Source organism: Panthera uncia, chromosome A2 (genome assembly GCF_023721935.1).
Source record: "Panthera uncia isolate 11264 chromosome A2, Puncia_PCG_1.0, whole genome shotgun sequence".
NCBI classification, from domain to species: Eukaryota; Metazoa; Chordata; class Mammalia; order Carnivora; family Felidae; genus Panthera; species Panthera uncia.
The window spans coordinates 134,327,458-134,344,463 of NC_064816.1; the positions used below are offsets into that span (position 1 = coordinate 134,327,458).

Here is a 17,006-nt window from a genome sequence, read left to right on the forward strand (position 1 = left end):
AATTATGTTAGGAAAAAAACCCTGTAAAATGGTGGGCTAGAAGGAAAACATGAGCGCACAAAGAAATGTGTAATTGCCTGAAATGCTTAAAGCCACAATGTCAAACAGTTTGAGTACCTGGGGAAATATCGACTATTTTTAGCAGAACTTACCTGGTTAACAATACTCAAGAATTAGCCAGGGTCATTTTGACTGAGACGTCCATTGACCCTGGAGTTCACACTGTAAGATCACAGACACTTATTTAATTAACATTTCATAACATTTCAGAATGAAAAGCAGTAACAATAAAGGAATTGCCTAGAAAAATGTGAACTTTGGAAGAAGCCCCTGAAGAATAGAGGAAGAAATAAAGACACAGAAAACCACCAAACCAAAATAGAAGGGAAAAAATTGACAACGTGGCTATTTTACAGAGACCTCTTTTTAAATTGATACTCTTTAGGTTATTGTTAGAGGCCCAAGTTCCACAAGATGTCATTTTCTGAAATCTCATGATTTGAAAAACATAAAAAACAAAACAAAGAGAAGCAATTTCTGTGTAATTCTCAGCAAGCATAGGAATTAGAAGTGTTTGGCTCTTTTCCGTCTTTTGTCCACTCTGAGTCTTTAGCCGTCACTGTCTTATTTCTGGGTTTTTTTTCTGTTAAAATTCTGTACAGTTATTTGAGTACAGCACAGTTTCTCATCAGCATATTAAGAGTTGTGAGATTGACAGCTCTCTGTTCTCTGTTGCATTTTGATTCACTTCACTTTCAAACATACCTCTTCTACAGACTCCCCCAGCATGTGGGAGCACATTAACATGATATTATTCGAAATATCCAAAGTCCAGTGTAATTTATTATTAGCAGTAAATAATCCCAAATCAGGACCTTGTCCAGGAAGCCCAGAATCTCCTGTTCTACTTCTCAGAAGAGTTGTGATCAAGGGCATTTCCTCATTTCACCTGTGCTCCAGATCACCCAAATAAGCACCTTTTCATGTACGATCAGAAATTAGATATGTTGGTCTCACTCACTTGCAGACCAGTCTGTGAAAGAACTAACCAAAATACCCAACTGTAAATAAAAAGTAGTCGGTTTGTGAAAAGAGGTTAGGTGTGCAGGATATCTATGGGTTTGAAGGACCTTTACCAGAAGAAATGATGATTTAGATGTGACAAGCTATTTCTGTTTTCTTGTCTAATTATAAAAGCTACTTCCAGGCAAGATCCTTCCGTAGATGTGAAGGCAGATATGCACCTTTGTCTAGTGTTTCTTAAGCTTAACTGGCTAATTCAGTTTTAGTATTCAGGTACACTCACGGAAGGGAGAGAACAGATGGATTCTACTTTTTTAAAAAATCAACATATTCTTGGTAACTGAAGCTTAAAAATATTAAGGGGCCTAGATGCTGAACATCTGTTGATGTAAATAAGTGTTTCTAGAGAAATGTGTTTGATGTTTCCTTGTCAGAGAAATCACTTGTGAAATCGCATACTGTGAACTAGTGATACGTTTAATCTAAGAAAGTCTTTCCAGAGGAGGGAAAGAGAAAAAACAGAGCCAGTTAAAATAATTTGGCCCCTTCACAATTAATTAACAGATCCAATGACATTGTTTACATAGCATATTTTTAAGTAAGAGTTCCTGAAATTTTACATATTAAAAGTCCCAAAGGTTTTTGACGTTATCCTTAATGAATAGTCTGCATGTCAATGTTTTCTATTATTTGTAGAGAAAAATAAAAAATGTTTTTGAATGTAAACATCTGACTATATAACTGTAAAACATTAAACTATGTTAAATTGAAATTACCCCACATATTATGTTTAGTTCTTGGTAAAATTGAAAATATATTATTTCTGCATTTTTTTTACCCAGAACTCACATTCGTGTTAATGTATTAAATGTAAATGCAACTTCTACTCATGTTAAAGAATGTTATCCATAAAAAGATGCAGTCCATTGATAAGATGTGAGGCTTTGGTGGAATTTATCATTTAACACTAAAAATTCTTGTTTCTTTAGAGTATGAAAGGAAAAGGGATTCATGATCAAATCAGAATTATATAATGCAAGTTATTGATAGTAAATACAGAGAAACTTGGTAACCATTGCTTAATGTTTCATTGGATGCTGAGATTCACTCGGGATTGTAGGAATGCTTGAACTTTGAAGTTGCTTTAGAAGAAGGCATTTTATAAATCTTTGTAAGTGAGAGGCATATTCCTTTCTGTTGAATTATCTTTTCCAAACAAATTATTTTTTATTTACTTAGATGATGTTGGAGCGATTCCAATAAAGCACTTTCCAAAGCATGTTGCAGACTTACATGCAAGTAGTGGGTTTACTGAAGAATTTGAGGTATGATTTTAATAAACTTATTTGAAATAATACAAAAATAGTAAATTTAATAGCAGCAGGCTATTTCTTGACCTAAAAACATTGAAACTATTTTCACTTCTAGAAAGAATACTAGTTCCATAATCACTTATGTGTTTAAGAGATGTGTTATGATTACCATATAATTTAGAAAATTGGTTTTCCATTTTAAAAACCAAGTCATACTAGTAGAAAAAAAACATTTTTAATTTTCCCCCATAAAGTACGGAATTCCAGTATCCTTCTTTTAATCTGAATTAGTAACACTGATTCTTTTTAATTTCCTAAATTATATAAATTATACTAAACTACTAAATTTCACGATTTTCAAGCAAAGTACTTGTAAACTCTTAGTTTTCCACCATTGTAAGTACAGAAGCATTTCATTTACAAGGTATAATACAAGTAATAAATATTATACAAGGTAAGGTCCCATCTTCTTAAGAAAATATGCATTTCTAAAAAACATTTGAACTGCATAATCAGTAAAAATTTTTCTAGCAATGTTCCATAAAATACTCATATTTAGAAGTGGCAGAGAAATTTGCTGCAAATTTACCATGGCGCACTGAACCATCAGTTAAGCAGATTTTTCAAAACAGGGTACTGTAAGCCCAGAGTTAACAATGACAACCACAAAAAAATAAAAGTTACCATTATGCAGCACTCCTTAATAATGCCAGTCCTTGTACTAAATGCTTTTATATTTAGTCTTCACCCAGCTCTAGAAGTTATTTGTTTTTATTTCTATTCATACTACTGATGAAATCAACTTCCACAGAAGTTAATTAACAAGTCATAACTAGCAGGGCTAGACCACTCACCGTGATGAGCACCAAGTAATGTGTAGAATTGTCAAATCGTTGTACTGTACGCCTGAAAATAATATAGCATTACATGTTAATTATGCTTCAGTTTAAGTAATTAATTTCTAAAAATAGCAGTGCTGGGTTTCAAATGTAGGTCCGTGATTTTAAAACATATATACATACTTTAAAAAAATTTTTTTAAGTTTATTTATTTATTTATTTTGAGAGAAAGAGAGGAAAGGGCAGGGAGAGTATCCCAAACAGGCTCTGCACTATCTGCACAGAGCTTGACTTGGGGCTTGAACCCACAAACTGTAAGATCATGACCTGGGCCGAAAACAAGAGTCAGATGCTTAACAGATGGAACCACGTAGGCGCCTCCGTGGCCTACCTATATTTTCCATTCCAGAAAGCAAGGGATCTTCAGCCTTCCCTCTGGCCCCTCCCTTCTAAGAAGTGTCACATTGCTTTTCTGTCTCGCCCTCAACCCGGAAGTGCTCTATGGACCTCCCCCTCTGAGGCACTTTGAGCTCTGATCCTGATGAGAGAGTGTCCCACTCTCCCCTTGCACCCCGCAGCTGCTTCCCAGGAGTCACATCAACCAAGATATATTTAGGGAAGGAAAATGCCGTAGGTTAGAAAGCTTTAAGAAATCAAAGGAAATAGAAGTGAAATGTGATATATTTTCACTAAATTAAAGATAATAGAAGCCAATTCATTTAATTTTAAGAGAAATCTAAGTCATAGCTACACTGAAATAGCAGTGTGAGGTAATGACCAAGTAAAGTGGAATAATATAAAGAATTATGTATTTAAAACATCAAATTATTTTTTCTTACTGTAATAGAGGTTAGAGGGTGGGTGGTGCCTTGTTAACTCACAGAAACTATCAGGCTCACAAACAAAATCGCAATTGAAAGAGGGAGACTGGGTCAAGGATCTAATTTTCAAAATTTTAAAAATCACGAGGAAAAGTAGGTAATTTATAATAAAACTTGCTGCTAACATATGCACAAAGGCAGATTCATAGTTTTTACAACCATAAAATAATTTTCAATATTATGAAGCAGCTCATAATTAAATTAATAAAATAGCCTCACATTTTTACTCAAACGTGTGTTCTTAATTCCATTGCTCTTATCTCACAGTCTGATTCAAGAAAACGTTTCATTAGCTTAATAATTAGTTTAACAACTGGTAATACTATGCCTTTTAAGTGTTTATAACATGAAATTGTTTGTAAATCTAGAGTGAGAAGGGCTTGCTGTACTTGCTGTAGAAGAGGCCTTAAAGGGTTATGTGGACAGAGGCTGGGCCATTTGCTGAGGAGTCAGATTCACATTTGGGCTATATACTTTCTCAAAAATTATAAAGGTTTTATCTTATTATCTTAATGCTAAATAATTATAAATTCCTACCTAATGTATTTAGATAGAAAACATCTCTGAAAAGGATTTTAATTCATTTTAAAAGATAATTGGCAGAAATAATTTTTCTGTACCCATGGAAGTTTAAATTAAAAAGAAGTCTACTCATTAAATATGTAGAAAGTAATGCTATCAAAATCAAAGTGATATAATATGTGTGATTAAAAAAATTTAGAAGAATTTGTAATGTTCTGACAACCCTAAATCTGTTACAGACCACCTAATAGGAAGATATTTACTCTTTAAAATTACCCTAAATAAATAAAATATATATATATATAATATGTGTCACTAATTCAGAGTTTCAAATAGTGCTCTCGTGGTCAAATAAAATGTTATTTGGATATTAGCAAATCTGACTAATCCAACAAAATGTGCCATCAAATATATGGTTTTTCTCATCTGCATTTTTTATATTCATCATATTATTATACCACCGTATCCTTTTAAAAGTGTTATTTTTTTCCTTTTACATAATTTTAAGGTTCCAAACTGTTAGAAGTTTCTATTTGCATGCAACTGTTTGAAACATTCTGTTTTGTTGCTATTTGACAAATGTATTTATTGCATGATCATAGTTTTCCATTGTAAACCTAATATGAACGCTTTTTTTTCTCATTTGTCGTGTGCTGTGGAATTTGATTTCTTTACTTTTTTGGCATTCATTCCCTCATTAGACACTGAAAGAGTTTTACCAGGTAAGGCATTATTTCACTGCATTTTCTTTTAGCCAAGAAATAGTTATAACATGTAAAAAAAAATTGGGGGGGGATAGACTAATTTGTTTTGTCCTCTACATTATATTTTGAAGGCACTTTGTTTGAAAGGATATGTGTTAAAATGTTATACATAAATTTCTTTACAGGAGGTGCAGGGCTGTACTGCGGACTTAGGTATCACAGCAGACAGCTCCAATCACCCAGACAACAAGCACAAGAACCGCTACATAAATATCGTTGCCTGTAAGTATCTCTTTAATGCAGCCCTGACATTATCATGGTCACTGTCGTGCTACTCAGCGCTGTCCGGCAGTCTGACGGCAGACCTCAGTAGAGCTGTGTCAGGGGCTTTGGCATCAGGCAGTAAGACTTCTGTTAGACAGTACATAGCATTCTACTGCTCTGACTAAAATACATTCTGCAATTAGTGATAGGTTTCTTTATTTTAAGTTTATTTTTATTTATTTCGAGAGAGAGAGAGAGAGAGAGAGCACAAGCAGGGGAAGGGCAGAGAGAGGGAGACAGAATCCCAAGCAGGCTGCGCACGGGCAGCACAGAGCCCGATGTGGGGCTCAGACTCAAGAACCGTGAGATCATGACCTGAGTTGAAGTCAAGAGTCAGACGCTTAACCGACTAAGCCACCCAGGCACCCCAATGATATGTTTCTTTTAAACAAAACAAACTGAAATTTTAATCCAGGCCTTTCTTCAGACATGATGGGCTATAAATCTGTTCTTACAGTGTCTGTCATTTATATTCCCTGTTCCTATTTTCACTTCAGATCTGTTTACTTCTATGTGAGTTTACTAATCAAATGAGATTTTCTTTAGATTTTATTTTTCCTTCTACCCTTTTCCTCCCTTTCTTGCCATTCGTCCCAGGGTCCTACAAAGGACTAGTTGGTTTCTTTTTTTTTTTTTAATGTTTTATTTATTTTTGAGAGAGACAGAGAGCGCCCACGCTAGTAGGGGAGGGGCAGAGAGAGAGGGAGACACAGAATCCAAAGCAGACCTCAAGCTCTGAGCTGTCAGCACAGAGCCCGACGCAGGGCTTGAACTCACGAACTGCGAACTGCGAGATCATGACCTGAGCCGAATTTGGACGTTTTAACCAACTGAACTACCAGGGGCCCCTAGTTGGATTGTTTTTATTCCTTCTTTCCCTTTATTTCCTTCTCTGTTCTTTTTTTCCTCAATGACCAGCTGTCTCTTTTGTTTAATGCAAATTTACCTATTTTTTCTATGAAATTACAGTCTTCTTCTATCGTCTTACAGCACCTCATGTTTACATATGTTCCCTTTTATTTTCTTTATATTCCCCCTCCATCTCTTGAAATCCATCCACATCCCATCCCCTGAAAATTATACCTTTTCTCCTTCCTTTTATATTCAGTGGGTCTCCCTGAATCCTATGAACACCAGCTTGGTTATTTAAATTCCAGTTCTTTTCTAGTTTCTGGAAGCCAATGAAACTGTACTCCCCTTTTAAAGAAGTTTTTATATACATCCCAGTTAGTTAACATACAGCATATTAGTTTCAGGTGTACAATATAGTGATTCAACCCTTGAACACAACACCTGGTGCTCATCACAAGTGCTCTCCTTAATCCCCATCACCTATTTCACCCATCCCCCCCCTCACCCGCTCACCTCCCCTCTGGTAACCATCAGTTTGTTCTCTGTAGTTAAGAATCTGTTTCTTGGTTTGTCTCTCTCTCTCTCTTTCTCTCCCTTTGCTCCTTTGTTGTGTTTCTTACATTCACATATGAGTGAAATCATATGGTATTTGCCTTTCTCTGACTGACTTATTTCATTCAGCATAATACTTTACGTCTGTCCATGTCATTGCAAATGGCAAGATTTCATTCTTTTCTTATGGCTGAGTAATATTCCTGTGTGTGTGTGTGTGTGTGTGTGTGTGTGTGTATGTGTAATATATATATATCTGTGTGTGTGTGTGTGTGTGTGTGTATAAAAACACTAATTCAAAGGGATACATGCACCCTGATGTTCAAGGCAGCATATATATATGGTATATATATCATACCTTCTTTATCCATTCATCAGTCAGTGGACACTTAGGTTGTTTCCATAATTTGACTATAGTAGATAATGCTGCCTTGAACATCAGGGTGCATGTATCCCTTTGAATTAGTGTTTTTGTATCCTTTGGGTAAATACCTAATAGTGCTCTTGCTGGATCATAGGGTACTTCTATTTTTAACTTGTTTTTATGCTTTTTTTTAACTTGTTTTATTTTTTATTTTTTTAAATTTACATCTAAATTAGTTAACATATAGTGCAACAATGATTTCAGGAGTAGATTCCTTAATGCCCCTTACCCATTTATTTTTTTTTTAAGTTTTTTTTTAACGTTTATTTTTTTGAGACAGAGAGAGACAGAGCATGAATGGGGGAGGGTCAGAGAGAGGCAGACACAGAATCTGAAACAGGCTCCAGGCTCTGAGCTGTCAGCACAGAGCCCGACGCGGGGCTCGAACTCACGGACCTCGAGATCGTGACCTGAGCCGAAGTCGGCCGCTTAACCGACTGAGCCACCCAGGCGCCCCGCCCCTTACCCATTTAGCCCATCCCCCCTCCCACAACCCCTCCAGTAACCCTCAGTTTGTTCTCCATATTTATAAGTCTCTTCTGTTTTGTCCCCCTCCCTATTTTTATATTATTTTTGTTTCCCTTCCCTTATGTTCATCTGTTTTGTCTCTTAAAATTCTCGTATTAGCGAAGTCATATGATTTTTGTCTTTCTCTGACTAATTCCATGTAGTTGCAAATGGCAAGATTTCATTCTTTTTGATTGCTGAGTAATACTCCATTGTATATATATACCACACCTCCTTTTCCATTCATCCATTGATGGACATTTGGGCTCTTTCCATACTTTGGCTATTATTGATAGTGCTGCTATAAACATGGGGGTGCATGTGTCCCTTTGAAACAGCACACCTGTATCCCGTGGATAAATGCCTAGTAGTGCAATTGCTGCATCGTAGAGTAGTTCTATCTTTAGTTTTTTGAGGAACCTCCATACTGTTTTCCAGAGTGGCTGCACCAGCTTGCATTCCCATCTATTTTTAACTTTTTGAGGAACCTCCATACTCTTTTCCATAGTGGCCACACCAGTTTGCATTCCCATCAACAGTACAGAAGGGTTCCCATCTCTCCACATTTTGCTAACACCTGTTGTTTCTTGTGTTGTTGATTTTAGCCATTCTGACAGGTGTGAGGTGATATCTCATGGTAGTTTTGATTTGCATTTCCCTGGTGATGAGTGATGTTGAACATCTTTTCATGGGTCTCTGTGTCTTTGGAAAAATGTCTATTCATGTCTTCTGCCCATTTTTAATTGGATTATTCATTTTGGGGGGAGGGGGATTGAGTTGTGTCAGCTCTTTATATATTTTAGATACTAACATTTAATTATCACAGTTTCTTAAAATTTTTTTTTACATTTTTTTAATTTTTGAGCGACAGAGGGAGAGCACAAGTGTGGGACGGGCAGAGAGAGGGAGACACAGAATCCGAAGCAGGCTCCAGGCTCCGAGCTATCAGCACAGAGCCGGATGCAGGGCCCAAACCCACAAACTAAGATCATGACCTGAGCTGAAGTCGGACGCTTAACCGACTGAACCACCCAGGCACCCCTAATTATCACATTTTCTTAAATAGTTTGGACAGATGCTGCTTCCTTCCTACAGGGCTCACACAGATTTTTATTAGAAGGTTTCAGTAGCACCTTCTGCTTCATGTTTGTCCCCCTCAACCAAAGCAACCCTCCTGGCTGCACATAAAAACTCAGTTGCTTCTTGGAGAGGGTGAAGTTATCAAATGATTCCCTCTACAAGCTAAATAGAAAGCACCTACCAGGTAATTAAGAAGGGGATGGAGACTAACATTTGTTGTATACCTTCCTCATGCCTAGCCCTGTAAATGTATTAGTTCATTTAATCCCTAAGATAATCCTGCACAATAATACTATTGTAGATACTATTGTAGACTTGAAGAAAAACAACCCAGAAAATTTGCCCAGTAATACCCCTCTGAAAGTATTAGAACCAAAATACAAAAATCAAAAACACCAGGTCAGCCTGGCACCAAGCCCATCTCTCCATTGCCACATATATCTATTTCTGTAATACATTCCCTGCACTTGGTAAGCTGCTGTTGTCACAGAAGCATTACAATCAGGATGTCTCTCTAATTGTCATGGTTTGGACTGTATTCACTTCTTCATCCTTGAAAAGAATAAATAAATTCTGCCCCGTGAAACTACCAATTTTCCTGCTAGTAACACTTTGCTTTCTTATTATATCCCTCCTCCAAGTACATATAATCTCCCTGTAGATCCGAAGGTAATCTCAACCTCCTCATTTCAACATATCTTAATTGCCTTAGTACACCATGCATAAGTTACCATAGTTTTCACCCCCTTTAAATAGACAGTGTGGGACCCAGGCACCCTGTTCTCGGGCAGCCATTCTCCTGCCTGGCTGTGCACTAGCAGGTCTTTGAGGTTGTCCCCTTGAAAGAGCTGTTTGCTCTAACCATTCAAAGAAACTTCCTAAGTCCCTTCTCCTTCTCTGTCTACCTTCTCTTCCTCCACCGGCCTCCAGTTCAGAGTGCACATGCTGCCTTCCTTCCTTAGCTTTCTAAGACACCCCAACACTCTTCTCTCCCTGTCAACTGTTCACAGCCCCAAGATCCATCTTTGGAAACCATCTAAGATGCCAATGTCGCATTCCAACCATTATGAAAACGTTTATTATCATCCCAAACTAACACAATCTCTGTCTTCAAGTGCCCCCCTCATACTTTGCACCACGCTTGATGCCTGAACATATTCTTTCTATATATCTGTTCTCATCGTCTGCATTAGAAACCTTGTTGAAAGCAGAAGCGCTTGTTATATTTGTCACCTCTGTAATCCGTAAAACCTACTGAAAGTAAATTATATATGCATTGATTTTAATTGTATTTGATGTACCATTATGTAAACATAAATGTCCTTTGTGCTGAAAATTCATCCATGCTATAGTGAAATATTTTCTTTTTTTTTTATTACAGATGATCATAGTAGGGTTAAGCTTGCACAACTTGCTGAGAAAGATGGCAAACTGACTGATTACATCAATGCCAATTATGTTGATGTAAGCATGCTTCAATTGGGACGTTTATGGAGATTATATTAGACCATGAATTTATTACACCACTGTGCTGTACTTATTCTAGTGCTCAATACATGTTATCTGACAGGTAATAAACAATACAAATCAGCAGTAGGACATCCCATAGCTAAAGGATTTCAGATTGAATAACGTTCAAGCCCTATACATGCTTTCTCTCATAGGTGAGAGAGGTAATTCAGGCTGGAAATGCATGTTCAAGGTAGAATATATATATATATATATATATATGTATGTACATGTATATGTGTATATATATATATGTATATACATGTATATGTGTGTGTATATATATGTGTATATGTGTGTGTATATATGTGTATGTGTGTGTGTATATATATATATATATATGTACATGTACACATATATACATACACATTTGGATAGGTTTATAACTCCTTAACTGTGAGGGTCAGGACTAGTGCTTATTTTGAATGTCTCACAGTTCCTAGCACCATATTGTGTAAGGAGCAGGTGATCAACAAATCCTGACTGAGAAGTTCTGAAGGTAATCCTGGCTAAAAGGCAGACATGTGATTACTAAGCTGGTTATCAGCCTTATCATCTCTGGCACTTCTCAGGATACACAGCTATGTGGGGCTTATTAGCAATCTCCAGGGACCCCAGACCACTGACTGATTTACTGGGTTTTCACTGTGGTCAGTTGAATGTCAAAAGAGCTCAGTTACTTTCCTGACACTGACCTTGCAGTCTAGCTGCCTTCAGGTTTTATGCTGTATGGAACAGTTAATTCAAAGAAGTGAGCACCCCAAAATACAGGGTGTCTTTGTTAGAGGCGGCGCTTCATGCTTCTGGAGGAGGCAATGTGTACGGCAGATCCAATGTGGGCTTTGGAGTTAGAACTGGTTTTGAGTCCCAGCCCTGTCACTGGGTAGCCATGAAAGCTTGGAAAGCCACTTAATGCCCCTGAGCTTCTCCTCATCTCCAGATCAAGGATGACGCTTCCATTATGCATGCAGATTAAGGATGCAGGTTCATGTTCATAAACCGTCTCAGGTAACAGTGGGTGCTCAGTGAAGGATAGCTATTAGTTATTAGCATTGCTTAGTACCGCCAGGGAGAGGGTAGGGAGACAACCAGAGGCTTCCTGACTGCTGTAGACAGCTGGGCCCCAATGCCCGATATACATTTCAAAGCAGTATACACACAATTCAAGACCAGCATAGTAAATAGATTAGATTAATTTAGATTAAATGTACTTGGACTAAAGGTGCAGAGAATAGTGTCTGTGCCAAGGCACAAAGAACTTTCTATATTTTTTAACAAAGATCATAGGTAAATGATTATTATTTTTGCTAGTACTATCGAGTTTTCCAGCATTGCAAGATTACTTTTTATGGTTCTTCTCTTATAGGAAAAAAAAATATGCTGACCTTAAAAACTTACATATTGCACAATAAAATGGCATAAAAAGAGCAATTTAGTAAAAAATGTTTGTAATTTGTTTCTTCAGGGTTACAACAGACCAAAAGCTTACATTGCTGCCCAAGGCCCACTGAAATCCACAGCTGAAGATTTCTGGAGAATGATATGGGAGCATAACGTGGAAGTTATCGTCATGATAACAAACCTCGTGGAGAAAGGAAGGGTATGTAGGTAATCTGTGATCTCATCCCCACAATGGTAATCAGAAGTGCTTTAAGTTGCTTTTAATGGGCTCGGCATTAGAAAGCAGGTGAGGTTATGAAGACTGATCAGGATTCCTCTCTAGTTGAAGTTTGACGGCTAAAGGGGAGTTTAACATTTGTAATTAAAGTTTCACTATAAATCAAGCTATCTGCTACTTAAATGCATTCTTCATACTGTGAAAAAAAAAGTAATTGGGGCTCATTGCAAAGCAATGTAGAGCAAAACAGATTTTAATTCACAGGAGCTGGATTCTAACCCCGACTTTGTAGTGACTCAGTTCATCTGGTCTCTGTTTCTTCATCTGAAAGGGGGAAGTTTGGACCAGATCATCTCGTTTCTCAGCTCTGCAATTTTGTCCCTGGTCTCCTCCAAAACTACTCCCCCATCACATAGAAAAGGAAATGTTTGAAAGAACCAGGAAGCCCGTTCCTGTCCCAGTGCCAGACCTCTCCAGATTTCAGGGGTAACACTTGTATTGAGCGTTTTACTTTCTCTTTTGCAGAGAAAATGTGACCAGTATTGGCCTGCCGATGGCAGTGAAGAGTACGGGAGCTTTCTGGTCACTCAGAAGAGTGTGCAAATGCTTTCCTATTATACTGTGAGAAGTTTTACTGTGAGAAACACAAAGATAAAAAAGGTGAGTCCACAAATGAAGGTCATCATCAATTGAGTGATAGATCTGGTCTTTTTTTTTTTTTTTTTTTTTTTTGAGGTTATTTTTTTTTTTTTCAACATTTTTTTTTTTATTCATTTTTGGGACAGAGAGAGACAGAGCATGAACGGGGGAGGGGCAGAGAGAGAGGGAGACACAGAATCGGAAACAGGCTCCAGGCTCCGAGCCATCAGCCCAGAGCCTGACGCGGGGCTCGAACTCAGGGACCGCGAGATCGTGACCTGGCTGAAGTCGGACGCTTAACCGACTGCGCCACCCAGGCGCCCCTATCTGGTCTTTTTTTAAGTGCGTGGATGGCACAACTCAGGGGAGGCTAAAACTCTCTCTGTATATAATATAACTAAAGGCATTGAGAGTTCTTATCATAACCACACCTCATTCCCAAAGGTTTCTGCTAAGTCTCTAAATGCCAGCCAAGGCTTTGGAGCCAGATTGGTCATGGTGCCAGTGGCTGCAGTGGATTTGATGCACAAGGGCAACTTCCTTCCCCATGTGATACCTGCACATGCAACCAGAAATAGGGGAGATCAAAATTTTAGGGGAAGAAAAAAACAGTGATACATTAATCAGGGTTCTCCAGAAAAATGTGTGTGTGCGTGAGAGAGAGAGAGAGAGAGATTAAGAGAGAGAGAGACTTTTTAAGCAATAGACTGCATGCCAGAAATTCAGACAAGGCTTTTATATTTTAGTCTCAAGGAGAATTCCTCCTTCTTCAGGAAACCTCATTCTTTGTTCTTAAGGCCTTCAGTTAATTGGACGGGGTGTACTCACATCAGGGACTGTGATCTGCTTTACTTGAAGTCTACTAATTTAAATGTCAATCACTCCTAAAAAATACCTTGACAACGGGGAGGCACCTGGCTGGCTCAGTCGGCGGAGTATACAGGTCTTGATCTCAGGGTTGTGAGTTGGAGCCCCATGATAGGTGTGGAGATTATTTTTTAAAAGTCTTGAAAAAAAAATGTCTTGGAAAAAAACACGAACCTTGACAGGAACATCTGGTGTGGCTGGTGTTTGACCAAACTACTGACTACCATAACCTATCCAAGTTAACACATAAAATTAACCATCACAAATGACGATGTATTATATTTTTTTTTTTGCCTCTTTATATACCACCAAAATCAATTTGATATTTAAGGACCCATGTGTGTGCATGTGTGTGTTTCTCTGCATGCACATTCGTGTGTGTTCCTGTTGCAAGCTGTCTGAACTCTTCCAGGGCTCCCAGAAAGGAAGACCCAATGGGCGTGTGGTGACACAGTACCACTACACGCAGTGGCCTGACATGGGAGTGCCAGAGTACTCGCTGCCAGTGCTGGCCTTTGTGAGAAAGGCGTCCCACGCCAAGCGCCACGCGGTGGGGCCTGTTGTTGTCCACTGCAGGTGAGTCTCAGGGGTACGTTTCTAAACCCACAGAATGGCTTCTGCTGACAGGGAAGCCGTGGAACAAAGGTTTTGCCAAATTGGAACGCTTTCACAAAGTAAGGGGAGTGAAACTACATGCCCATTTTCAAAAGTATTGATCATGGGGGAGTGAGTGCACCAGACTCAGATTCTGATTGCTAAATATTTCAAAGCACCAGGTATTTTTATGATGTTTATTATTCTATTTGATTGTTGAATTGGACTTTTAACTTATTAAATGTGTGAGGCAGGAGGAACAGCATTTTGTCATTAAACATTTATTACAACGTAATGTCATGGGATAAAAGTGCTTAAGACTTGGGGCGCCTGGGTGGCTCAGTCAGTTAAGCATCTGACTTTGGCTCAGGTCGTGATCTCACGGTTCGTGAGTTCGAGCCCTGCATGGGGCTCACTGTTGTCAGTGCAGAGCCTGCTTCCGATCCTGTGTCTCCCATCTCTCTGCCCCTCCCCCACTCATCTTCTCCCCCCACCAAAGAAATAAACTTGAAAAAAAAGTGCTTGAGACATAACCACTGTTCTTAGGAGTTAGCAGTCAATTGTAGAGTTATTATGTCAGGTTTATATTAGAGAAACCAAAGCTCATAGAGGGCGAAGAATTTGGCAAAATACTTTTATGTTGCTTTTAAATCGTTTCGAATCAAAATTCTTTTTCTCATTTTCCCAATTTCTATCTATTATATCACAGCAAGGGATTATCAACCCATCGTTACCCAATTACTTTATCTCCAAGACTACGTTCATGAATAGGAAGAATGGTATTTTGAAGAAAGAGAAAAAAATATGTCGGAGATTTTAATCTAATATTTTTCAGTTAAAATAAAATTAACAGTTAACATTTACTGAGTGCTGAATCTGTGCCAAACTTTATGACCACACAAATCAAATTGATTTCTGTCTACGGTGTTTTTCTCAAAGCAGTGTCTGTGCTCTTACCGAAGCAAGTGTTTTCCTTTGATATACAGCTTATCTGACACATTCTAATTACCTACCTCAGGACTTACCCTCAGACAAAGTTTGAGAGACTTATCTTCAGTTTTTTCACCTGTTAGCCTGATGATAAGCTGAGAGAAACAGGAAAATGGAAGAAAAAGAGCTCTGAAGGTCAGGGATTGTTTCTTAGCAAATGGAGAAGGACCAGGGTATTGTACAGAGCAGGTGCTAATTTTCCACTCTAGTTCTTTCTACTCGTCGCAGCATTTGAAAAGAATCCCTGCCTATGAATTCTGTCCCTCCTGTAGAGGCTTTGAAGAAGTCCATAGATAATGGCCCTTTAGAAATGACTGAAGTTATGCTTTAGTCCTCACGATCTCGCTGAAATGGTATTTTCAGCAGAAAGCCTTATCACATTCTTTTTCTGATTAATATGAAAACCTTTACAAACATGTCTACCTGGCAATACAGACCCCAAGACCTTTTATTTTCAGGGTTGGGTGAAGCCGATGCTTTCAGTTTTCTCAGATTAAATGTCTAGTTGCTATGCTCTGATACATAATGTTTTCATTGTATAATATATAATGAGGAATAAATATAATTATTGAAAATTAAAAAAATCTCTAAGTAAATAAATAAATAATCTCCAACAGAAATAGGTTATTTTACAGTTCGACCTACGGCCAAAAATAAAAAGTAAACTACTTGTTCTTTGAAGCATCATGCTTAACAACTAAACTGTTTACCCTTTTGGATTGCTGAACTGTTTATTATGTGGCTCAGTGGCTTGGGGAAGAAAATTATTTTAATTTGCAAGACAGCCAGGAGTGACCTATCTTCAAATTATGTTTCGCGCTTGACATTGAAATGGTTCTTTTTTGTGCTCTCTTCAGTGCTGGAGTTGGAAGAACGGGCACATATATTGTGCTAGACAGTATGTTGCAGCAAATTCAACAGGAAGGAACTGTCAACATATTCGGCTTCTTAAAACACATTCGTTCACAAAGAAATTATTTGGTGCAGACTGAGGTATGAGAAAAAAGGATACTTTCTGTTCTTGGTGCTCTCCCCCTCCCCCACCAAAAAGGATACTTTGATTTATCTAAGGGTTGGAAATGTCCCTAAAATGCTAAAGTTGGATGGACCTGACCTTGTTTTACCAGGTTGATGAGTCTCATAGGGCTCCCATATTAAAGTGCTACCAACTGGCTGGCTTAAAAAATAGAACCTTAATGCCTCATAGTTCTGGAGGGTGAAAGCCCAGAGTCAAGGTGTTCGCAGGGCCATGCTTCCTCCAGAACTTCTAGGGGAGGATCTTCCCTTGTCTGAGTTTCTGGTAGCCCGTGTGTTGCTTGGATGAAGCAGCCTTACTTCGATATCTACCTCCGTCTTCACATGGCTGGCTTTTCTGTCTCTGTGTCCAAATTTCTTTTTTTGGAAGAACAATAGTCACTACCTCATCTTAACTAATTACATCTACGATGACCTTATTTACAAATACAGTCACCTTCTGAGGTACTGGGGGGTTAGGGCTTCGACATATCTTTTTGGGGGACACAATTCAAGCCATAACACCAGATAATGGCATTGTATGTCATAGGTGGACCAGGTACATTTTGTCTGTTTTGTGACCAAATAGGGAATATCTTTGGAATGACACTGATGGCGGAGAAGATTTAAAAAAAAAAAAAAAAGAAAGAAAAGAAGCGGATCAGGCAGTGCCCATCCCTCTAGCAAACACCTCAAGTTTTTCCTGCATAGAGTGAATAAATGCATTCATTGTCATAATTTTTTTATTTTCATA

At 38.1% G+C, this 17,006-nt stretch overlaps 1 protein-coding gene across 1 annotated transcript in view; it reads left to right on the plus strand.

Annotated features, from left to right (window-relative positions):
- The window catches only part of PTPRZ1 (protein tyrosine phosphatase receptor type Z1), a 183,983-nt gene that overhangs the window by 150,780 nt on the left and 16,197 nt on the right, over positions 1–17,006 (plus strand). The window contains exons 15-22 of the mRNA XM_049641742.1: positions 2,263–2,348; positions 5,280–5,300; positions 5,468–5,564; positions 10,403–10,485; positions 11,996–12,130; positions 12,674–12,808; positions 14,067–14,230; positions 16,096–16,231. Of these exons, the coding sequence (XP_049497699.1) occupies positions 2,263–2,348; positions 5,280–5,300; positions 5,468–5,564; positions 10,403–10,485; positions 11,996–12,130; positions 12,674–12,808; positions 14,067–14,230; positions 16,096–16,231 (857 nt within the window). The remainder of the gene's footprint in view (positions 1–2,262; positions 2,349–5,279; positions 5,301–5,467; positions 5,565–10,402; positions 10,486–11,995; positions 12,131–12,673; positions 12,809–14,066; positions 14,231–16,095; positions 16,232–17,006) is intronic.